At 41.2% G+C, this 26,157-nt stretch overlaps 1 protein-coding gene across 1 annotated transcript in view; it reads left to right on the top strand.

The window, feature by feature from the left end:
• Window positions 1–14,720: 14,720 nt before the first annotated feature.
• Window positions 14,721–26,157, top strand: part of LOC115134317 (NEDD4-binding protein 1-like) — a 33,002-nt gene continuing 21,565 nt past the window's right edge. The window contains 3 exon segments of the mRNA XM_029668153.2: window positions 14,721–15,251; window positions 17,041–18,277; window positions 18,280–18,565. Coding sequence (XP_029524013.2) covers window positions 14,934–15,251; window positions 17,041–18,277; window positions 18,280–18,565 — 1,841 coding nt within the window. The 5' untranslated portion in view covers window positions 14,721–14,933.

The following is a 26,157-nucleotide window of genomic DNA, read 5'->3' as shown; positions in this document are numbered from 1 at the left end:
ATCTGTGAACTGACTGCATGGGGCTGTCTTATGTCTGAGAATGTGAGCGTGAGAGCATGCATGTGTGCTTGTGACAGTGCTTCTGTCTATCTCACTATGTGTATCTTTATGAGTATCTATTGAATGCCCAATCAATGTTCCTGATGGACAGAGAGAATACTTTGCCATTGCCATCAGTGTGGGTGATGCGTTGTATTTCTGCTGCTGCCACTGTGCTTTGTGTTTCCCCCCATCTCAAGGCCTCGGCGCCTGACAACAGCCTTGCCTTTTGTTCCCACCTCTCTCTCCATTCCCTCTGATCATCTAGTGCCCACACAACTCCCTTTGTCTTTCACTTCATGCTTCACTCCATGAAAAGCACAAGCATGAAAATAACACCTCTTTCACATACAGAAACAAATAATAAAACAAGTCACATCACTTCATCAAAGGCTAAGTGTCCCAGTCTGTATAGCTTGAATGTGCAAGGAGAATTTGGATTGCATGCAAAAAATGTGTATGCAAACCTGACCTAATGAAAATACCTTGCATAGTAAACAATTGCACTTATTTTTTCCTACTAGCACTGACTTTGCTGATAAGTGATAACTAATTTGACGAAAAATGTACTTACTATGACTGTGAAATGTGGTTGTCCCACCTAGCTATCTTAAGATGAATGCACTAACTGTAAGTCACTCTGGATAAGAGCATCTGCTTAATGACTGAAATGTATTGGTCTCTTGAAATTAAACTGACACAAATGTTAGTTCCTTGCACGTTAGCAGATACACTCTAGTTAGAGGAGTGAAAGTAGTATCGAAAAACTATGCTCAGCTTTACCGAAACGTATTAGGCAAATGCATTACACTCAGAGCCATGTATTTAGATATGTGGTTCTGATTACACTGTACCAACAACAATAGTCACATTACCTTTCAGCACAGTTATGTAGCTAGGCAAAACACATCTATCAAGTTTATGTTATGTAGCTTCATCACTAGTAGGTGGTGCAACTGTATAATTTTAGATCAGCTATGAGTCGATGAATCAGCTGCCATAATATGGTTTCCGGTGTTTCACAAATATGCTTGGAATAATCTACACTGATCAGAAATATAAACCCAAAAGTGCTGGTCCCATGTTTCATGAGCTGGAATAAAATATTTTTTTATTTTAATTCCAGGCACAAAAAAATGTTTTCTCTTAAATGTTGTGCACAATTAGTTTACATCCCTGTTAGTGAGGATTTGTCATTTGCCAAGATAATCCATCAACCTGACATATGAAGAAGCTGATTAAACAGCATGATCATGACACAGGTGCACCTTGTGCTGTAGACAATAAAAGGCCACTCTAAAATGTGCAGTTTCGTCACACAACACAAGGACACAGATGTCTCAAGTTTTGAGGGAGCGTGCAATTGGCATGCTGACTGCAGGAATGTCTACCCGAGCTGTTGCCAGATAATTTAATGTTAATTTCTCTACCATAAGCCGCCTCCAATGTCCTATTAATAATTTGGCAGTACGTCCAACCAGCTTCACAACTGCAGGCCACGTATATGGCGTTACGTGGGCGAGCGGTTTGCTGATGTCGATGTTGTGAACAGCGGCAGTGGGGTTATTGTATGGGCAGGCATAAGCTACAGACAACAAACACTATTGCATTTTATCAATGGCAATTTGAATGCACAGAGATACCGTGACGAGATCCTGAAGCCCATTATCGTGCCACTCATTCGCCGCCATTACCTCATGTTTCAGCATGATAATGCACAGCCCCATGTCACAAGGATCTGTTCACATTTCCTGGAAGCTAAAAATGTCCCAGTTCTTCCATGGTCTGCATACTCACCAGACATGTAACCCATTGAGCATGTTTGGTATGCTCTGGATTGACGTGTACGACAGTGTTGAAAAATAGGGGTAGGGTTGTAGAAAATCAAAGGACCATGAATATAATAAGAAACCTTAGGTACTGGCTTAAGGCCAGTAGCAACCACTACAAAATGTCCAGTCAGAACAAGGATGAGGCGGATGTCCAGTTTATTTTCCACCATAATTTGCAAATAAATTCATTAAAAATCCTACAATGTGATTTTCTGGATTTTTCTTCTTCTCATTTTGTCTGTCATAGTTGAAGTGTACCTATGATGAAAATTACAGGCCTCTCTCATCTTTTTAAGTGGGAGAACTTGCACAATTGGTGGCTGACTAAATACTTTTTTGCCCCACTGTATGTTTGACAATGGCATGTCTGGTTGTCTGTTCTTTTTCATGGGAAGCTAGAATCCATTATTATTTAATAAAACATTTATTACATTTAGCTAAATACATTGAATAGATATTCAAAATATCGATAAGATCTCTTTGGATGAGATGAATAAATACACATACACTGAGCTATATAAACATAATATCCCCTGCTGATTTTGTACATTTGCCCACTGACAAAAAAATGATCAGTCTATAATTTTAATAGTAGGTTTGTTTGAACAGTTAGAGACACAAACAGAATAACAACATAAAAATCCAGAAAAACACATAAAAAATGTTATAAATTGATTTGCATTTTAATGAGGGAAATAAGTATTTTGACCCCCTCTCAATCAGAAAGATTTCTGGCTCCCAGCTGTCTTTTATACAGGTAACGAGCTGAGATTAGGAGCACACTCTTAATCTCAGCTTGTTACCTGTATAAAAAAATACCTGTCCACAGAAGCAATCAATCAGATTCCAAACTCTCTACCATGGGCAAGACCAAAGAGCTCTCCAAGGATGTCAGGGATAAGATTGTAGACCTAAACAAGGCTGGAATGGGCTACAAGACAAATCCAAACAGCTTGGTGAGAAGGTGACAACAGTTGGTGCGATTATTTGCAAACGGAAGAAACACAAAATAACTATCAATCTCCCTCGGCCTGGGGCTCCATGCAAGATCTCACCTCGTGGAGTTGCAATGATCATGAGAACTGTGAGGAATCAGCCCAGAACTGCACGGGAGGATCTTGTCAATGATCTGGGACCATAGTCAGCTTGGACCATAGTCACCAAGAAAACAATTGGTAACACACTACGCCGTGAAGGACTGAAATCCTGCAGTGGCTGCAAGGTCTCCCTGCTCAAGAAAACACATAGACATGCCTGTCTGACATCTGCCAATGAACATCTGAATGATTCAGAGGACAACTGGGTGAAAGTGTTGTGGTCAGATGAGACCAAAATGGAGCTCTTTGGCATCAACTCAACTCGCTGTGTTTGGAGGAGGAGGAGGAATGCTGCCTATTACCCCAAGAACACCATCCCCACCTTCAAACATGGAGGTGGAAACATTATGCTTTGGTGGTGTTTTTCTGCTAAGGGGACAGGACTTCACATCAAAGCGACAATGGACGGGGCCATGTACCGTCAAATCTTGGGTGAGAACCTCCTTCCCTCAGCCAGGGCATTGAAAATGGGTCATGAATGGGTATTCCAGCATGACAATGACCCAAAACACATGGCCAAGGAAACAAAGGAGTGGCTCAAGAAGAAGCACATTAAGGTCCTGGAGTGGCAGAGCCATTCTCCAGACCTTAATCCCATAGAAAATATGTGGAGGGAGCTGAAGGTTAGAGTTGCCAAACGTCAGCCTCGAAACCTTAATGACTTGGAGAAGATCTGCAAAGAGGAGTGGGACAAAATCCCTCCTGAGATGTGTGCAAACCTGGTGGCCAACTGCAAGAAAAGTCTGACCTCTGTGATTGCCAACAGGGGTTTTGCCACCAAGTACTAAGTTATGTTTTGCAGAGAGGTCAAATACTTATTTCCCTCATTAAAATGCAAGTCAATTTATAACATTTTTGACATGCGTTTTTCTGGATTTTTTTGTCTCTCGCCATTCAAATAAAACCACCATTAGAAATTATAGACGGATCATTTCTTTGTCAGTGGGCAAACGTACAAAATCAGCAGGGGATCAAATACTTTTTCCCCTCGCTGTAGATATCAATAATAAGGGATATCCGTATCGCCCTAGAACACACCACTGCTGTCATCCTTACACGGAACCCAAACCGGCTGCACGAGTGCGCCATCGTGTTCCTTCGTGCATAAATGTATTTTGTCCCCCCACACCAAACACAAACACGACATGCAGGTTAGAATATCAAAACAAACTCTGAACCAATTACATTAATTTGGGGACAGGTCGAAAAGCATGAAACATGTACGGCAATTTAGCTAGCTAGCTTGCACATGCTAGCTCATTTGTCCTATTTAGCTAGCTTGCTGTTGCTAGCTAATTTGTCCTGGGATATAAACATTGAGTTGTTATTTTACCTGAAATGCTACTCTGACAATTAATCCACACATAAAACGGTCAACCGAATCTTTTCTCGTCATCTCTCCTCCTTCCAGCATTTTCATCTTTGAACTTATATGGTGATTGGGATCTAGACTTTCATAGTATTACCACGACGACCGGCAAAACAGTCTTTCAATCACCCACGTGGGTAAAACCAATGAGGAGATGGCACTTGGGTACCTGCTTCTATAAACCAATGAGGAGATGGGAAAGGCAGGACTTGCAGCGCGATCTGCGTCAGAAATAGGATTTACTTCTATTTTAGCCTTTGGCAAAGCAAACACTCGTTGGCGCGCGCGAGCAGTGTGGGTGCAATAATTGAATAACATGGATTTTTACATTTATTTTGCTACGCTCGCGCATGCGACGTGTCCGGTCTGGTCAGCATGTTACGTTTATTCAAGTTGGGTAATCTTTGGATACCGACAGCAGTCGCACCATTGGAAGACATACCTTGCACTGTAGCCTACAAAAGCCTATTCCTGCGCTTTTCCCGCGATCCATCAAACACATTTGGTTTGTCATCATAGTGGTCTCTGACTTGTGGTCAACTTTAAACTTGTGCCTTTTTTAATGCTGTTTTGAATGTCATTAAGAAATCAGAGAAGTATCAAATATTTTTTTGCAAACATCCTTTCTGAATTTAAAAGTAATCCTCTAGTCATCGTTTTTCAAAAGTATCTGTAATCTGATTACAATATTTTTGCTGGTAATGTAATGGATTAGTTACAGTATTTTTTGTAATCCATTATCCCCCAACCCTGTCAACATCGTATACAATACAAAAATATAATACATGTTGAAAAACTTCCCACTCCTTCGGTCATAGTCCAAATCACAATCCTACAAAGGCTCAGGGGCTTGTGAGGACAGAACATTCGGAGACAGGATTCCTTGTAATGGCTCTGCTGTAAAATCCTGTCCCAAAAAACATTCAGCCCATAACAAATCCTATTTTCTCAGATTTCCTATGTTTGCACTGTGCTGTTCCTAACCAATGCAATAAACTATACAAAGTCCGCCTTTTTAACATGCAACATGACACATTCCAATATGATATATTTTTCAATTGCAAAGCACACTCCTTAGCCCAAGATGTTCTACCAAATCTCTATCAACATGTTAAATGTGCAACCAGAGGGAAAAAAAATTCTAGATCACCTGTACTCCACACACAGAGATGCGTACAAAGCTCTCCCTCGCACTCCATTTGGTAAATCCGACCACAACTCTATTCTGCTGATTCCTGCTTACAAGCAACAATTAAAGCAGGAAGCACCAGTGACTCGTCTATAAAGAAAATGGTCAGATGAAGCAGATGCCAAACTACAGGGCTGCTTTGCTATCACAGACTGGAACATGTTCCGGGATTCTTCCGAAGACATTGAGGAATACACCACATCAGTCACTGGCTTTATCAATAAGTGCAATGAGGACGTCGTCCCCACAGTGACTGTATGTACATACCCCGACCAGAAGCCATGAATTACAGGCAACATTCGCACTGAGCTAAAGGGTAGAGCTTCCGCTTTCAAGGTGCAGGACTCTAACCCGGAAGCTTACAAGAAATCCCGCTATGCCCTGCGACGAACCATCAAACAGGCAAAGTGTCAATACAGGGCTAAGATTGAATCATACTACACTGGCTCCGACGCTCGTCGGATGTGGCAGGGCTTGCAAACTATTACAGACTACAAAGGGAAGCACAGCCGCGAGCTGCCCAGTGACACCAGCCTACCAGATGAGCTAAATCACTTCTATGCTCGCTTCGGGGCAAGCAACACTGAGGCATGCATGAAAGCATCAGCTGTTCCGGCCGACTGTGTGATCAGGCTCTCCGTAGCCGACGTGACTAAGACCTTAAAACAGGTCAACATACACAAGGCTGCGGGGCCAGACGGATTACCAGGATTTGTGCTCCGGGCATGTGCTGACCAACTGGCAGGTGTCTTCACTGACATTTTCAACATGTCCCTGATTGAATCTGTAATACCAACATGCTTCAAGCAGACCACCATAGTCCATGTGCCCAAGAACACAAAGGCAACCTGCCTAAATGACTACAGACCCGTAGCACTCACGTCCGTAGCCAAGAAGTGCTTTGAAAGGCTGGTAATGGCTCACATCAACACCATTATCCCAGAAACCCTAGACCCACCCACTTGCATACCGCCCAAACAGATCCACAGATGATGCAATCTCTATTGCACTCCACACTGCCCTTTCCCAAGGAACACCTATGTGAGAATGCTGTTCATTGACTACAGCTCAGCGTTCAACACCATAGTACCCTCAAAGCTCATCACTAAGCTAAGGATCCTGGGACTAAACACCTCCCTCTACAACTGGATCCTGGACTTCCTGACAGGCCGCCCCCAGGTGGTGAGGGTAGGTAGCAACACATCTGCCACGCTGATCCTCAACACTGGAGCTCCCCAGGGGTGCATGCTCAGTCCCCTCCTGTACTCCCTGTTCACCCACGACTGCATGGCCAGGCACGACTCCAACACCATCATTAAGTTTGCTGACGACACAACAGTGGTAGTAGGCCTATAGACAGCCTATAGGGAGGAGGTCAGAGACCTGGCCGGGTGGTGCCAGAATAACAACCTATCCCTCAATGTAACCAAGACTAATGAGATGATTGTGGACTACAGGAAAGGAGCACCGAGCACGTCCCCATTCCCATCGAAGGGGCTGTAGTGGAGCAGGTTGAGAGCTTCAAATTCCTTGGTGTCCACATCAACAACAAACTAGATTCGTCCAAACACACCAAGGTTGTGAAGAGGGCACGACAAAGCCTATTCCCCCTCAGGAAACTAAAAAGATTTGGCATGGGTCCTGAGATCCTCAAAAGGTTCTACAGCTGCAACATCGAGAGCATGGTTGCATCACTGCCTGGTACGGCAATTGCTCGGCCTCCGTCCGCAAGGCACTTCAGAGGGTAGTGCGTACGGCCCAGTACATCACTGGGGCAAAGCTGCCTGCCATCCAGGACCTCTACAGAGGAAGTGTTACGGCTGATTTCCTCCTCGTCCTCTGAAGAGGTGAAAAAAGGATCGGACCAGTATGCGGCGTGGTAAGTGTCCATGGTATTTAATATGAAAACTCAACATGAACACAAATACAAAACAACAAAGTGAACTGGCAACGAAACAGTCCCGTGTGGCACAAACACTGACACAGGAAACAATCACCCACAAAATACCCAAAGAACATGGCTGCCTAAATATGGTTCCCAATCAGAGACAACGATAAACACCTGCCTCTAATTGAGAACCAATCTAGGCAACCATAGACACCTAGACTAGAAAACACCCCATAAACATACAAAACCCCTAGACCAGACAAAACACATAAATCCCCCATGTCACACCCTGACCTAACCAAAATAATAAAGAAAACAAAGATAACTAAGGCCAGGGTGTGACAGGAAGGCCCTAAAAATTGTCAAAGACCCCAGCCACCCCAGTCATAGACTGTTCTCTCTACTACCGCATGGCAAGTGGTACCGGAGTGCCAAGTCTAGGACAAAAAAGGCTTCTCAACAGTTTTTACCCCCAAGCCATAAGACTCCCGAACAGGTAACCAATGGTTACCCGGACTATTTGCATTGTGTCCCACCACCTGCCAATCCCTCTTTTTACGCTTCTGCTACTCTCTGTTCATCATATATGCACAGTCACTTTAACGATACCTACATGTACATACTATCTCAATAAGCCTAACAGGTGTCTGTATAAAGCCTTGCTACTCTTTTTTCAAATGTCTTTCTACTATTGTTTTATTTCTTTACTTACCTACACACACACACACACACACACACACATTGGTTAGAGCCTGTAAGTAAGCATTTCACTGTAAGGTTTACACCTGTTGTATTCGGCGCACGTGACAAATAAACTTTGATTTGATTTGATTCTCTGAAGGGGCCTACCATTACTCCTTAAGGTCTAAGGACCTTATCTGTAGACTGGCAGCCAAAACAGCCAAATACTCCATCTAAACAAGAATCAACTCTCACTTACGCTACAGTTCTAGAAACATAAAGCCCTTTACTTTAATGTCACATAAAAAATAAGTTCACAAATGCAAAATACACAATGTTTACTGTTATAACCAGCTTTATTACAGTAGCAGCCAACAGTATTTTTCAGTAACACGTTTCTGGTGGCCTCCTTTATTCATATTTTCTATTTTCTACATTGTAGAAACCATGAAATAACACATGGAATCATGTAGTAACCGAAAAAAAAGTGTTAAACAAATCCCCCCAAAAATTATCTTTGAGATTCTACAAAGTAGCCACCCTTTGCCTTGACGACAGCTTTGCACAATTTGGGGATTTGTTTTGTTCCGGAACCTTTTTGGCCGGATCCGGTACCTCTCCCTCAAATTAAGCCATGACAACTACACTGTACACACCTTTTCCATTCATACAGTGCATTCGGAAAGTATTCAGACCCCTTGACTTTTTCCACATTGTGTTAAGTTACAGCCTTATTCTAAAATGGATTCAATAGTTTTTTGATATATCACACACCATGAGAAACAAGATTCTTTGGTCTGATGAAACCAAGATTGAACTCTTTGGCCTGAATGCCAAGCATCACATCTGGAGGAAACCTGGTAGCATCCCTACTGTGAAGCATGGTGGTAGCAGTATCGTGCTGTGGGAATGTTTTTCAGTGGCAGGGACTGGGAAACTAGTCAGGATCGAGGGAAAGATGAACGGTGCAAAGTACAGAGAGATCCTTGACGAAAACCTGCTCCAGAGTGCTTAGAACCTCAGACTGGGGCGAAGGTTCACATTCCAACAGGACAATGACCCTAAGCACACAGCCAAGACAACGCAGGAGTGGCTTCAGGACAAGTCTCTGAATGTCCTTGAGTGGCCCAGCCAGAGCCTGGACTGGAACCCGATCGAACATCTCTGGAGAGACTTGAAAATAGCTGTGCAGTGACGCTCCCCATCCTACCTGACAGATTTTGAAAGGATCTGCAGAGAAGAATGGGAGAAACTCCCTAAATACAGGTGTACCAAGCTTGTAGTGTCATACCCAAGACTCAAGACTGTAATCGCTACCAAAGGTGCTTCAACAAAGTACTGATTAAATGGTCTAAATACTTATGTAAATGTGATATTTCAGTTTTCTTTTTATACATTTACCAACATTTCTAAAAACCTGTTTTTGCTTTGTCATTATGGGGTATTGTGTGTAGATTGATGAGGGAAAAAAACAATTTCATCCATTATAAATAAGGCTGTAACGTAACAAAATGTGGAAAGGTCAAGGGGTCTGAATACTTTCCGAATGCACTGTATACACTATATATACGAAAGTATGTGAATACCCATTCAAATTAGTGGATTCTGCTATTTCAGCCGCACCCGATGCTGACAGATGTATAAAATTGAGCACACAGCCATGTGATCTCCATAGACAAATATTACCAGTAGAATGGCCGTACTGAAAAGCTCAGTAACTTTCAACGTGGCACCGTCATAGGATGCCACCTTCCCAACAAGTATATTTGTCAAATGCCCCAATGCATAGTGCACACTGTAAAGTTTGGTGGAGGAGGAATAATGGTCTGGGGCTGTTTTTCATAGTTCAGGCTCCATAGTTCTAGTGAAGGGAAATCTTAACTCAACAACAAACAATGACATTCTAGATGATTCTGTGCTTCCAACTTTGTGGTAACAGTTAGGGGAAGGTCCTTTCCTTTTTTCTCTCTTTTTTTTATTAACAACAAATCAATACAGGGAGTACATGTGGGAACACAAGTATATATGAATAATATACAATGGACAATTGGGCTAGGGGGTACAATATCACATTACACAAGGGCCTTAAGGGACATACATACACTTATAATTCTAACAGCTTTTTTGTTAGTAGAGTATTTAATTGTCTTAAAATATAGTTCAATATAGTTCAATTATTTTTGTAAGGTAAGAAAATGTGTTTTTTGTTTGTAAATTTACATTTGTGAATATGAAATTTGGCCAAAAGAATAATGAAATTAATTACATAAAAATGTTTCAGCTTATTTCTGTCATAGGTAAAGAATCCAAGCAGTACATCTCTCCACAATAGTATAAGATCTTCATAAATGTGTTCAATTATAAATCTACTGATGTCTTGCCACATTTTTCTTACATTAATACAATTCCAAAAAAGGTGCAACACTGTTTCTGGGTGGTCATTACAAAAGGAGCCATTTGAGTTGATGTTTTCCTTAAACTTATTCATATAGTGGTTGGCAGGATAATATTTATGAATAATTTTAAAGGAAACTTCCTTCATTTTGTTTGTGTGTGTGGCAACATCCAAACTTTTTTCCAACAGATATTATCAATACATTAATTCCAATAAGGCATGATATAAGGTATAGATACAACATCCTGCTGAAACAAGGTTCGTATCACTCTGTTGTTGAATGGACCAAAAGAGAAACAAATCTTTCCTACTGATGAGTCAACAGAGTCAATGGAAGGTAGGCTCTGAGGGGCAGGTCTTGACACATTCCTGAATAATAAAGCAACAGCTGAGGGAATGGCATCTAAAACAATTGAAAAATCTTTAGGTGTTACGGGGACCTTGTAAAGTGATAAGAATTCGTTATAACTGAGTAAAAGACCCTCTGCATTCACCAGTTGGCTCACCAATATAATATTATTTCAGAAACCAATATTCTAAAAACAAAGAAGTATTTTTACACAATATATCCCGATAATTCCATATATAATATCTTTGTGGATAAAAATTATGCTTATAAATTAAGGACCATGACAAGAAAACCTGCTGATGAAAAGCAGAAAGTTTCACTGGAACTTTTCCAATATTATAATTGCAAACCAACATGAAGTTAAGGCCACCAAAGTAGAGAAGTCATGATGAGGAATAAAATTCCACATAGAAGTGGGTCTTCTTAGAAATTGATTTATCCAATTGATCTTAAAAGTATTATTTAAGGTAGTAAAGTCCAGAAAATTCAGCCCACCATTCTCATAAGTTTTCATTACAACAGTTTTTCTAATACAGTATAATGGGTACGGTTTCTCCACAGAAAGTTGAAAAGCATCTGGTCTATCTCCTTGCTTATTTTACTGTCAAGATATAAAGATAGAGCTCCATATGTTAGTCTAGAGAAACCTTCAGCCTTGGTTATTAGGACTCTTCCTTTTAAAGATAAGTCCCTCTGTAGCCATTGATTTAACTTCTTCTGGGGTTTTTTAATAGGAGGGTTAAAATGTAGTAAGTGTCTAGACTTCTGATCCTTTGTAACGGTTATGCCTAAATATGTAAGTTCTTCTTTACTGGAATAACATAATATGAAGGTGTCACACAATGTTTGACAGCCATGAGTTCACATTTATTAATGTTAAGATATAGACCAGACTCTTGGGAAAAGGATTGTAATCACATTGATCGATATGGGAATTTGGTTAGCATCTTTCAGAAAAAGTCTAGTATCGTCAGCCAGCTGCCTTATAATACTTTCTTTACCAGCTATGGAAATACCTTGTACAGGACTATTATTTAAAGAATTTGTAAGGAGTTGGGTGATTAATAAAAACAGGTACGGAGAGATAGGACAACCTTGCCTAATTCCTCTCTTTAGCTCAAATCTAGGTGAGGTGCCATATTTCAATTTGATAGAGCTGTTACCATTTGTATAGAGAGTCTTAATAGCCTTACAGAAAAAATCCACAAAGCCAAGTCTCTCAAGGGAGTGGAAGAGGAACTGATGCTCTACTGTGTCAAATGCTTTATAAAAATACAAAAAATAATATGAAGCTATCCTCGGTTATTAGGTCTGAGTAGTCAAGTATGTCTAATACTAGTCTGACATTGTTAGAAATATGTCTGTTCCTCGTAAAGCCAGACTGTCAATGATTGCATCCAGGACTTCTTTAATTATTTTTGCAAGTAGTAAGACTAATATCTTATAGACATTATTAAGAAGACAAATTGGACGCCAGTTATCAATGAGCAGCACTTTTTTTTAGGCTTAGGTATCAGTGTTAATTTCCCCTGACTCATTGAAGGAGGGAGAACAGTGTTTTATTACTCTCTAAAAAGACTTCAAATAGGAAGGGAGCTACTTGTTCAGAAAATAATTTGTAAAATTCTATTGTAATTCCATCAACACCTGGCGATTTATTGTTCTTTCGATGTTTGATAGACTCTCTTAAATGTTGATGGGTTCATCACACTGTTTTGATTATATATCACTGATAGAGTGAACATTATTCAGTGAGTCAAAAAACATATCTGTGGATTCCTGACAGTAAGTAGATGTCACGTTCTGTCTGACCTTAGTTCCTTTGTTATGTCTTTGTTTTAGTATGGTCAGGGCCTGAGTTGGTTGGGTTGTCTATGTTCGTTTTTCTATAATTTGGGATTTCTGTGTTCGGCCTAGTATGGTTCTCAATCAGAGGCAGCTGTCAATCGTTGTCCCTGATTGAGAATCATAATTAGGTAGCCTGGTTTCACTTTTGAGTTGTGGGTGTTTGTCTTCCGTATCAGTGTTTGTTGCCACACGGGACTGTTTTGTTTATTCACGTTTATTGTTTTGTTCCGGTGTTCTGTTGTGTTTGATTTAACATTATGGACACTTACCACGCTACGCATTGGTCCTCCGATCCTTCTCGCTACTCCTCCTCAGAAGAGGAGGACGAGATCCGTTACAGTAGAGCTATACAATTTCCTGAAAAAAATGCTACAGTAATTAGCGATTCATATTTGGTCATCTGTAATAACACCATCGATGTTTAACTTATGGATAGTGTTATTTTTAGAGTGAAATTTCTCAAGTCTAAAGAAATAGGATGAAATCTGTTCTCCCTCAATCAATTTTTTCCTATATCTAATAAAGGCGTCTTCTGCTTTTAATCTATATATATTATCCAGTTTATTTTGTAACTCAATTAGTGCCATCTTCTCCTTCCCCAAGAGGCCGGCTGGGGACCTCTGAGAAAAGGAAGTTATCTTAATGATCACCCTTTCCTCCTCAGCTCTTCTGGTCTTAGCAAGATTACTACCATATTTTCTAAAGTATTTGGACACCTCAAATTTAAAGAGCTCCCAGTTCTCGCAATAAGATTTTTCTTCACAAGCCCTTTCCCAAAAGTGTGAAAGCAGATCTTTAACCTCAAACTTAACTATATCATTATTTAATAATGAGCTATTTAGCTTCCAGTAGGATGCTCTACCAAGGTTAGTATCATGGCCAAATATTTTGATATCAATGTAAATGACTGTGAGGGGAGTAGTACAAATATTTGTAGTAACACACTCACTATTAATACATTTGGATATAAGCCAAAAATCTATTCTGGATTGTCTGGAACCTGTTTTGTTACTCCAAGTGAATGATCTGTCAGCTGGAAACCTCTCTCTCCATATATCAGTAAGATCAAACTTTTCCATAAAAAGTATTAAACCCAAATTCTGATTGATTAATGCACTTTGTGGCTGAATGGAAGCAAATCCCTGCAACAATATTCCAACATCTAGTGGAAAGTCTTCCCAGAAGAGTGGAGGCTGTTATAGCAGCAAAGTGGGGGACCTACTCCATATTAATGCCCATGATGTTGGAATGAGATGTTCGACAAGCAGATGTCCACATACCTTTGGTCATGTAGTGTATATTTATATTTCATATTCTGACATTGTTCATTCTAATATTTCTTAATTCATTAATTTTTATTTTGGGGATTTGCATGTATTGTCTTGTTGCTCTGTTGGAGTTAGGACCATAAACATTTCGGCTCCGCCCATAATAACATCTGCAAAATTATTGTACCAACCAATGAAATGTGATTTGTCTTCAGCCGGTCTTCTGCAAAAAGTGCTGTAACCTGGAGATATGGCGTGTTGGAACATTACTATAAAAAGGTGTGTTTCAATTCAACATTTTGGAATTATTATTTATTATTATTTCTCGCTGATATGACAGAAAAGCAGCTCCTCCTGCTTCCTAAACCGTACCGTAAGCGATGCATGTTTGTTCAGATTTAGCAAAACTCCCCAGTACAGAATATGCCTTAATTCCAATTAATGTTATGTGTAATGGAACTGAGTCATGATCAAGGGCTGGCACCTTCTGCTCCTCGGATACAAAAAAACTAAATAAGTCCACTTCTTGTTATCCTCACTGACGCAACCTTATCCAGATAACGCCACCCTCGCTCCAACTAGAAAGAGTCAGAGCAAGGCTTGGCTTTACATATTCCAAAACCACTTCTCTTATTTCCCCTTTTGTTCGCCACTGCAGTCCATTCCTTTTCACTCTTAACAGTCTACTCCACTCGACGCGCCATCAGTTTCAAACAAAACATCCGCCTCCGCCATATTCATTTCCGTACGTTCCGTAGTACACATTGTCTTCTTTTGATGACATCATCACTGGGACTTTCCGGATGCTTTGGGATTGTCGTGTAAAAAGTTGTTTTAAAATAGGATTACTCTAGGTAATATATCACCGCAGGGAAGAGGAATATAGATCACAGGAAACCAGGAATGAGGGTAAAGATCGACATGACACCGAATGGTTAAAATATTAAAACTCTCCGTTGTCAATAGGGACAGATATTCATGAACAGAATGTCAACAACGCGGCCCCTCCTTGATATGAAGCGAGTCACCGAGGTAACCTGTTCGGAACCGCCCGAAAACAGGCTATCACCAGTAGCGAGCAAACAACAGCAAGAGGTCCTGACAGTGGACGAATTTGCGGTCCTTGAAAACAAGCAAGAAGAACTGAATTGCGCTAAACGCAAAGTAGAACAGGTTTTCCAGGTAGCTTTCACAATTATCGGCCTTTTGGACCATACTGGAGCCCACTGTAGTACAGCATCAAGGCAGATATGGCTTAAACTCAAGGGAAAGAGAGACGACGTGTCGAAGGCAAAGGTAAACATTGACTGTGATTAATGAAAGGCCCATTCTTCAAGTGTTTATTTATTTTTGTCAGTTATGCAGTTCAATAGCAAATACCTTTCGTTGGTAGAGGAAAGGTCCATCCTTAAATGTTATGTGGTGGTAATAAAATAAGAGGTACCTGATTGGAATAGGTATGATATGACCAATGTAAAAATGCTGATATGAAAAGTTGTTTGCGTTTCATAATACAAGGCTTTGTGTAATCTTCTTTCTAGCTAACTGTACAGATTATATTAGTAAATGTTATAAAACTAGTCCATCTGGGTGCCAGGTTTACAACATCATTACATAAGATCCCGACTGCATGATGGGTGTCAATGACACTTTTGTGTTCAAGTTCAGTACTGATTTCCCGTTTATTCTACAACTCTAAAAACAGCAGTCATAACATATTTTACACTTCAGTATCTTGAGTTTCCCTTTGCCAACATTGTGCAATGGGCAGATGAAGTTCAATGTACAGGTCACCGGATTGGGTAATATTATATTACTATTGGTGCCAGTAAACTTGGAATCCCCTTCAACCCGATTGAGAACACAGAAAACGGAAGCCCCAACATATTTATGCCTTGCCACGTCATTTTTCTCCCTGGTGTACATCGTCATCAGGAAACCATGTGCACTCTATGGAGAGGAGACACACGTATGTATTGTGACAGCCAGGGCATCTCAAACTTGAGGCTGATTCATCAAATATTTCAGGAAACTGTTGAGATGTTGAGATTTCCTCATTGGGTTTCAGTTGATTTCTTACAACTTCCCATCTTCCACTTTTCAGTCTTACCAATTTACAGTCAATGTGATGATGGCCGAGTTGTCATTGAAGAGGATGAGTGACGTTTTTTGGGGAAGGCGGAGAGGGGGTATCCCTGAGCATCCTATTATCAGTTTCAAAAAGCTTTGAACATGGACCTTCTCTTGTGAAATTATTTAATCAAATTTATTTATATAGCCCTTTGTACATCAGCTGATATTTCAAAGTGCTGTACAGAAACCCAGCCTAAATTTTTTTTTTTTAAAGTAAAGTGTAAAGTGGCTGTTCCACTGGATGTCTTAAGGTGAACGCACCAATTTGTAAGTCGCTCTGGATAAGAGCGTCTGCTAAATGACTTAAATGTAAATGTAAATGTAAAACCCCAAACAGCAAGCAATGCAGGTGTAGAAGCACGGTGGCTAGGAAAAACTTCTTAGAAAGGCCAAAACCTAGGAAGAAACCTAGAGAGGAACCAGGCTATGTGGGGTGGCCAGTCCTCTTCTGGCTGTGCCGGGTGGAGATTATAACAGAACATGGCCAAGATGTTCAAATGTTCATAAATGACCAGCATGGTCAAATAATAATAATCACAGGCAGAACAGTTGAAACTGGAGCAGCAGCACAGCCAGGTGGACTGGGGACAGCAAGGAGTCATAATGTCAGGTAGTCCTGAGGCATGGTCCTAGGGCTCAGGTCCTCTGAGAGAGAGAGAATAAGAGAGAGCATACTTAAATTCACACAGGACACCGGATAGGACAGGAGAAGTACTCCAGATATAACAAACTGACCCTAGCCCCCCCGACACAAACTACTGCAGCATAAATACTGGAGGCTGAGACAGGAGGGGTCAGGAGACACTGACACTGATGTAGTCTAGATCCCCATCCATGGTACTTTATGAATTAGGTGTGTTGCCTACACCTGTGTAAGTTGATGTTGGACAAATAATTTTATGTTGTTGGCATGTCTACTTCTCTAACTGGTGTTGACTCTGTGTTGTTGCAGGAGTACCTGAAAGGTCTCTGTGACCCAGAGCTGCAGCAGGTGGAGCGCTACCCTGTGGACATCCACTGCATCTTTGCCGGTGCCCGGGGTTTGTTCCTGGATCGGCTGCTGCGGGACACCAGCGCTGAGGTTGTGGTGCTGGAGCCGGGGCGATTGCGCCTGCTGGGCTGCGTTGAGTCTGTCGTCATGGCACAGAGCCGTGTGCAGCAGTTTGTTGCTCTCTTCCAAGAGAAGCGGAGCCTGCCCGGAGACAGGGAGCAGACCGTCAAACGCACCTTCAAGATGTTTGTGGAGGAGCGAGACGATAAGTACGCCATGGAGCTGCTCTTGCTACCCAGTGCCCTGAAGGAGGAGCTGCTAGGTCTTGCCCAGAGCCCCACTCAGCCTGGTGGGGTTATAGACGTGGACCAGGATCGCTCCCAAAGCAGCACCCCTGTCACTGACCTCTCCAACCGCATCGTGGACACCAGCTTTGAGGAGAAGGCGGCTGGGGTTCCAGCCGGGGCCGAAGCGGGGTTGCTGAATGGCATCCGACCCTCCCACAAGCGGCGGTCGTCAGAGAGCGAGCTGAGGGACACCAAGAGGCAGTTCTCCCTAGAGAGGAGGGGTGAGTCGATTGAGAAAGAGTGCCACACTGTAACCAGTGACAGCCGAGCTAAGACTCCCTCCAAGGCCAACATGGGGCTTATGGTGCTGGACTCCACTGATAGTGCGGATGACCGGGAAGCTGTGGCCCCTGAGACCAACCTGCGGTGCCTGGTGAACTTCTTCAGGACCATGGGCTACCAGCAGGAGGTGGTGGAGAGGGTGGTGAGGGAGATGGGCCAGACAGAGGACACCTTCCTGCTGCTGGAGCGCATTGTGGAGGAGAGCCAGAGAACAGAGGGGCAGCGAGGTGGGGCGTCCTCAACCCACAACCCTGAGTCTTCATCTTCCTCCTCCACTACTTTCTCCAGGGATAAGGACAGAGGGCCAGATAGAATACCAAACAGAGCCCTGGATGTAAAGTCCAAGGAGAACATTAAGCCACTCAGCAGCAATGCTGTGGGACAGAGGGGACAGTGTAGCAGCATGCTGCAGACAGTGATACTAAAGAGGAGCAGCACTGGTCAGGGGGCTGCTTACAATATCATCACCATTGATGATGACGAGGACAGTTCCGACACTATGACTGGCGTTAAGGCCAGGACGGCAGAGCAGCTGGATCCTCCATCGGGGTCCAGGATGGACTACTTTTCCCGGGAGTGGCTCAGACCATGGGGCCGGTACATGTGGAGAGTGTGACGGCACTGCGGAGCACACCACAGTGTCCGACCCAGCCAGCAGGTACAAGGCCAGGCTGCTCCTACCAGACCCTGTCAGCCAGGGTCCCTCCACCCCGCACAGAGCCCCCTCCACCACCCCTGACTGCCACGACCCGCTTCCATGAGTCCCTAAGAACCCCCTACACCCTGACCCTACAGAACGAGCCTGGACACCCTGACCTCCGCCACATCATCATCGACGGCAGCAACGTGGCCATGGCGTGAGTAATCCCCCCTCTTACTGTACCCACACACATTTTGTCATCATCAGATAAGACTTTGTCTGGACCACCTGTGTGTAGGCCTATGTGAGCTCTGGTGTGTGAGTGAAAGCAAGAGTGTAACCCTCAGTCAGGACTTTCTGATGGGTAACATTATAAATGCTCATAGCTGAGAGCTCTTCCAGGAACCCACTGTAAATGTATGTGTGTATATATATGAGTAGATAGGCCTAGCACATGGCTGCAGTGGGGGGCGTCTAAGTGGCTTTCCAGATGGGAAAATCTTTCTCTGACTATGAAATAAGTAATAGTAATGGGCAATTCCACAGTAACGGAATTGCGCGGAGACTCAAATGTTTCACTTAAAATATATGCAAAAACCATTGGTTTCAAAGTTTAACCAACCATACAACTCTCTGCACAATGACTACTTTGAACAATTTACACTGAACATTTTACAAAAACACATTTATTTAATGAGCTCTGCCCCTAAATAAGACCAAATTTGGTTGGTTCAGACCAAATCTGAACAAATCAAGACATCTATGTTTCACAACTTTGGACATCAAAGTACAGCTCAGTACCGTACAGAACAGTACAGTGGAGTATATACAATAATGTAGATTACAGTACAATACAGTAATTATAGTGTACGCAACTCTAGTGTGCTTTACTGTGTACTGAACTATACTCTACTTTTCTTTACTGACTGATCTCTACAGTACTGTCCTGAACAATACACGGATTATTTTACTGTGCTGTACTGTACTTAATAATACATGAGGCCATGTGCTATGACATTTTTATCATGGCTGTGACGTGGCCATATCCTAACTAGAGGTTGACCGATTATGATTTTTCAATACCGATTATTGGAGGACCAAAAAAAGCCATTACACATTAAAAGAGGCGATTCATTTTTATTTTTTATCATGTATTTGTAATAGTGACAATTACAACAATACTGAATGAACACTTATTTTAACTTAATATAATACATCAATAAAAATCAATTTAGCCTCAAATAAATAATGAAACATGTTCAATTTGGTTTAAATAATGCAAAAACAAAGTGTTGGAGAAGTAAAAGTGAAATATTTGCCATGTAAAAAAGCTAACGTTTGAGTTCCTTGCTCAGAACATGAGAACATATGAAATTTGATGGTTCCTTTTAACATGAGACTTCAATATTCCCAGGTAAGAGTTTTTAGGTTGTAGTTAATATAGTATTTATAGGACTATTTCTCTCTATACCATTTGTATTTCATATACCTTTGGCTATTGGATGTTATTATAGGCACTTTAGTATTGCCAGTGTAACAGTATAGCTTCCGTCCCTCTCCTCGCCCCTACCTGGGCTCGAACCAGGAACACATCGACAACAGCCACACTCGAAGCAGCGTTACCCATCACTCCACAAAAGCCGCGGCCTTTGCAGAGCCAGGGGAAAAACTACTCTAAGTCTCAGAGCGAGAGACGTTTGAAACACTATTAGCGCGTACCCCGCTAACTAGCTAGCCATTTCACATTGTTTACACCAGCCATTAGGCTAATAGGCTTGAAGTCATAAACAGCGCTGTGCTTGCGAAGAGCCTCTGGCAAAATGCACAAAGTGCTGTTTGAATGAATGCTTACGAGCCTGCTGCTGCCTACCATCGCTCAGTCAGACTGCTCTATCAAATCATAGACTTAATTATAACATAATAACACACAGAAATACGAGCCTTTGGTCATTAATATGGTCGAATCCGGAAACAATCATTTCGAAAACAAAACGTTTATTATTCCAGTGAAATACTGAACCGGGGACCTTGTAAAGTGATAAGAATTCGTTATAACTGAGTAAAAGACCCTCTGCATTCACCAGTTGGCTCACCAATATAATATTATTTCAGAAACCAATATTCTAAAAACAAAGAAGTATTTTTACACAATATATCCCGATAATTCCATATATAATATCTTTGTGGATAAAAATTATGCTTATAAATTAAGGACCATGACAAGAAAACCTGCTGATGAAAAGCAGAAAGTTTCACTGGAACTTTTCCAATATTATAATTGCAAACCAACATGAAGTTAAGGCCACCAAAGTAGAGAAGTCATGATGAGGAATAAAATTCCACATAGAAGTGGGTCTTCTTAGAAATTGATTTATCCAATTGATCTTAAAAGTATTATTTAAGGTAGTAAAGTCCAGAAAATTCAGCCCACCATTCTCATAAGTTTTCATTACAACAGTTTTTCTAATACAGTATAATGGGTACGGTTTCTCCACAGAAAGTTGAAAAGCATCTGGTCTATCTCCTTGCTTATTTTACTGTCAAGATATAAAGATAGAGCTCCATATGTTAGTCTAGAGAAACCTTCAGCCTTGGTTATTAGGACTCTTCCTTTTAAAGATAAGTCCCTCTGTAGCCATTGATTTAACTTCTTCTGGGGTTTTTTAATAGGAGGGTTAAAATGTAGTAAGTGTCTAGACTTCTGATCCTTTGTAACGGTTATGCCTAAATATGTAAGTTCTTCTTTTACTGGAATAACATAATATGAAGGTGTCACACAATGTTTGACAGCCATGAGTTCACATTTATTAATGTTAAGATATAGACCAGACTCTTGGGAAAAGGATTGTAATCACATTGATCGATATGGGAATTTGGTTAGCATCTTTCAGAAAAAGTCTAGTATCGTCAGCCAGCTGCCTTATAATACTTTCTTTACCAGCTATGGAAATACCTTGTACAGGACTATTATTTAAAGAATTTGTAAGGAGTTGGGTGATTAATAAAAACAGGTACGGAGAGATAGGACAACCTTGCCTAATTCCTCTCTTTAGCTCAAATCTAGGTGAGGTGCCATATTTCAATTTGATAGAGCTGTTACCATTTGTATAGAGAGTCTTAATAGCCTTACAGAAAAAATCCACAAAGCCAAGTCTCTCAAGGGAGTGGAAGAGGAACTGATGCTCTACTGTGTCAAATGCTTTATAAAAATACAAAAAATAATGGCCATGAGGTTGACTAGAGGTTGACTGATTATGATTTTTCAATACCGATTATTGGAGGACCAAAAAAAGCCATTACACATTAAAAGAGGCGATTCATTTTTATTTTTTATCATGTATTTGTAATAGTGACAATTACAACAATACTGAATGAACACTTATTTTAACTTAATATAATACATCAATAAAAATCAATTTAGCCTCAAATAAATAATGAAACATGTTCAATTTGGTTTAAATAATGCAAAAACAAAGTGTTGGAGAAGTAAAAGTGAAATATTTGCCATGTAAAAAAGCTAACGTTTGAGTTCCTTGCTCAGAACATGAGAACATATGAAAGTTGATGGTTCCTTTTAACATGAGACTTCAATATTCCCAGGTAAGAGTTTTTAGGTTGTAGTTAATATAGTATTTATAGGACTATTTCTCTCTATACCATTTGTATTTCATATACCTTTGGCTATTGGATGTTATTATAGGCACTTTAGTATTGCCAGTGTAACAGTATAGCTTCCGTCCCTCTCCTCGCCCCTACCTGGGCTCGAACCAGGAACACATCGACAACAGCCACACTCGAAGCAGCGTTACCCATCACTCCACAAAAGCCGCGGCCTTTGCAGAGCAAGGGGAAAAACTACTCTAAGTCTCAGAGCGAGAGACGTTTGAAACACTATTAGCGCGTACCCCGCTAACTAGCTAGCCATTTCACATTGTTTACACCAGCCATTAGGCTAATAGGCTTGAAGTCATAAACAGCGCTGTGCTTGCGAAGAGCCTCTGGCAAAATGCACAAAGTGCTGTTTGAATGAATGCTTACGAGCCTGCTGCTGCCTACCATCGCTCAGTCAGACTGCTCTATCAAATCATAGACTTAATTATAACATAATAACACACAGAAATACGAGCCTTTGGTCATTAATATGGTCGAATCCGGAAACGATCATTTCGAAAACAAAACGTTTATTATTCCAGTGAAATACTGAACCGTTCGGTATTTTATCTAACGGGTAGCATCCCTAAGTCTAAATATTCTTGTTACATTGCACAACCTTCAACCTGCCTGTGACTGGAACGAATTGCAAAAATCCCTGAAGTTGGAGACTTTTATCTCCCTCACCAATTTCAAACATCTGCTATCTGAGCAGGTAACCGATCGCTGCAGCTGTACATAGTCTATCGGTAAATAGCCCACCCAATTTTACCTACCTCATCCCCATACTGTTTTTATTTATTTACTTTTCTGCTCTTTTGCACACCAATATCTCTACCTGTACATGACCATCTGATCATTTATCACTCCAGTGTTAATCTGCAAAATTGGAATTATTCGCCTACCTCCATGCCTTTTGCACACAATGTATATAGACTCTCTTTTTTTTCTACTGTGTTATTGATTTGTTAATTGTTTACTCCATTTGTAACTCTGTGTTGTCTGTTCACACTGCTATGCTTTATCTTGGCCAGGTCGCAGTTGCAAATGAGAACTTGTTCTCAACTAGCCTACCTGGTTAAATAAAGGTGAAATAAAATAAATGTAAAAAATTACGTAAAATTCTGGCAAATTAGTTCGCAATGAGCCAGGCTGCCCAAACTGTTGCATATACCCTGACTCTGCGTGCAATGAACGCAAGAGAAGTGACACAATTTCACCTGGTTAATATTGCCTGCTAACCTGGATTTATTTTAGCTAAATATGCAGGTTTAAAAATATATACTTCTGTGTATTTAATGCCTTTTAAGAAAGGCATTAGTGTTTATGGTTAGGTACAGTCGTCCAACGATTGTGCTTTTTTTGCAAATGCGCTTTTGTTAAATCTTCCCCCAGCGTTGCATCGATTATATGCAATGCAGGACACGCTAGATAAACTAGTAATATCATCAACCATGTGTAGTTATAACTAGTGATTATGATTGATTGATTATTTTTTATAAGATAAGTTTAATGCAAGCTAGCAACTTACCTTGGCTTACCTACTGCATTCGCGTACTTGGCTCATCGCGCTCTAGTGACTCCTTGTGGTGGTCTGGACTTCTGCAGGCTGACTTCAGTTGTCAATTGTGTTCAGAAGTGGGTGTTAAAGTGGGTGTCAAGAAGCGCGTAAGTGGGGGCTCATGTTTCGGAGGATGCATGACTCGACCTTCGCCTCTACCGAGCCCGTTGGGGAGTTGCAGTGATGAGATTGGATTACAACCCCCCCCCCCCAAAAAAAAAAAAAAAAACCGTCTGCCTGTCCAGGAGAGGTTTACAAGGTTATTAAAACGTCATGCCAGTAAGACAACCGTTATTTTAAAAATCCCCCGTGGAAAAACATTTCCCTGTTTGACCGCTACGGTATTATAGTAAAAAACACTATAACATACTGTGTTACTCTATAGTGATAGCACCTGGGAGGAAATGTAATTGTCTGATTTCTCTGACCTGATGGGAGATCAAAGCAGTGGTGGTGTGGGTGGTCTGGGCTGGAGATCATGTGTTGGGCATTGCACTGTATATTGCTTTTGTTCAGTAGGTGAGGGGGATCCAATCAGTTTAGATGCCGTGAAAAAAATGAAATAGTAGGCCTACTCCAGTGATATGAAATAATCTATACACTTTTATGCAAACCTTCAGAACATACAGTGCGAAACTTGAAAGAACTTGTGGTTTTCAAGGTAAAGTAAAATTATACAATGTATCACTTGCGCACTCTGAAGTGGAAATAACAATGTAGTCTAACAACATCACTCCCAAATGGCACAGATGTGAGTTTTTTTTTTTTTTCGCTATAGAAGCACTGGTCCTCTTAAATTCTAATTACAAGTTGCACATCTAAATAAATATTTAGGGTCATATTGATGGTCTACTCTGCCATTCCTCCACTTGACAAGAATATAGGGTTGCTATAAGACGTAAATGGGAAAATAATGGACTCGTGAAAACTATTTTTAAAAAGCTATACCTGTGCCACCAGAGACTCTGGGTTCGCGCCCAGGCTCTGTCGCAGCCGGCCGCGACCAGGAGGTACGTGTGGCGATGCACAATTGGCCTAGTGTCGTCCAGGTTAGGGAGGGTTTGGCCAGTAGGGATATCCTTGTCTCATCGCGCACCAGCGACTCTTGTGGCGGGCCGGGCGCAGTGCACGCTAACCAAGCTATACCACTACCATGAGATATGTTTAATGGTGACTACAGCCCTTCTGAAAAAACATTTAAATCGTGTTTTAATGCAATCATTTTTTTTCTCCCACCCTCCATGTATTCAATGTATTAATTTCAAACGTGGCTACCAATGCGCCTTTACTCCCGTGCTATTATGACACATCTGGCAGTTCCTTCTTTGTATGTTCCTAGCCCAGCGTTTCCCAAACTCAGTCCTCGGGACCCCAAGGGGTGCACATTTTGGTTTTACACAGCTGATTCAAATTATCACAGCTTGACAATTAGTTGATTATTTGAATCAGCTGTATAATTCTAGGGCAAAACCCAAAACACGCACCCCTTGGGATCCCGAGGACCGAGTTTAGGAAACGCTGTCCTAGCCCCTTTGCTAGCTAGCCAACTACATAGCTAACACAATCACTTCAGATTGAAGCTGGAAAGACGGCAAACGAGCTGCATTTAGTTTAGGTTTACCTGTTTTCTATTGAAATTTCTTTGTATATATCCATAGAAAATGGATGCATTTTCATGATTTCGACTGGCTGAGAAAAAAGCTGCCTGTCTCGACTGGCTGAGAAAAACTGGCTGAGAAAAAAGCTGCCTGTCTCGACTCCTGACAGGTTTATTATTATGGGACACGGTGGAGATCGAATTTCAATATTGCAACGATGTTGCAAATGTCGAAGATAATGTATAGATACTTTTTACAGTGGAGATCAAGTTTATAAGTTGCATGGCTGGGCAGATGAGACAGTGGATCTGTAAAAGTAGTAGTGCGTTGCTAGGTGACAACGTAAACGATGGCACTTTTTATGAATGTGGTTATGTGTATATTTAGTATATCATGGGCAGGATAGACTCTAACAATGGGAATTCCACACCATAATTAAGAAATAAGGCCCGAGGGGGTGTGGTATATGGTCAATATACCATGGCTAAGGGCTGTTCTTATACACGATGCAATGCAGAGTGCCTGGAAACAGCACTTAGCCGTGGTGTATTGGCCATATATCACAAACCCCAGAGAGGTGCCTTAATGATTACCAATATAATTAGAGCAGTAAAAATAAATTATTTGTCATACCTGTGGTATACCGTCTGATATACCACCTCTGTCAGCCAATCAGCATTCAGGGCTCAAACCACCCAGTTTATAATGAACTATACTCTACTTCTTTACTGTACTGTAGTTGTGAAACCAACTGTGGTTTGTGACTACTTTGATTTCCCATTGTAGCCAATTCAATTGCTGAAAATCTGTTAACGATTTGGTAACAGAATTCTGAGTTCTAATCACTTGCATAAACAAAATTATACCAGTAAAAACACTAACTAATTGATAGGCCTACCTTGTTACTTATGTGAACTTTTATTATCCTGTCTCGTCATGAGGGAGAGAAATTAGAAAATATCTTAAAGATATGTGAGGTTTGGGTAATGGAATTTCAAA

Source organism: Oncorhynchus nerka, linkage group LG9a (assembly GCF_034236695.1).
Source record: "Oncorhynchus nerka isolate Pitt River linkage group LG9a, Oner_Uvic_2.0, whole genome shotgun sequence".
Taxonomy (NCBI): Eukaryota; Metazoa; Chordata; class Actinopteri; order Salmoniformes; family Salmonidae; genus Oncorhynchus; species Oncorhynchus nerka.
This window is presented reverse-complemented; position numbering and strand designations above follow the sequence as displayed.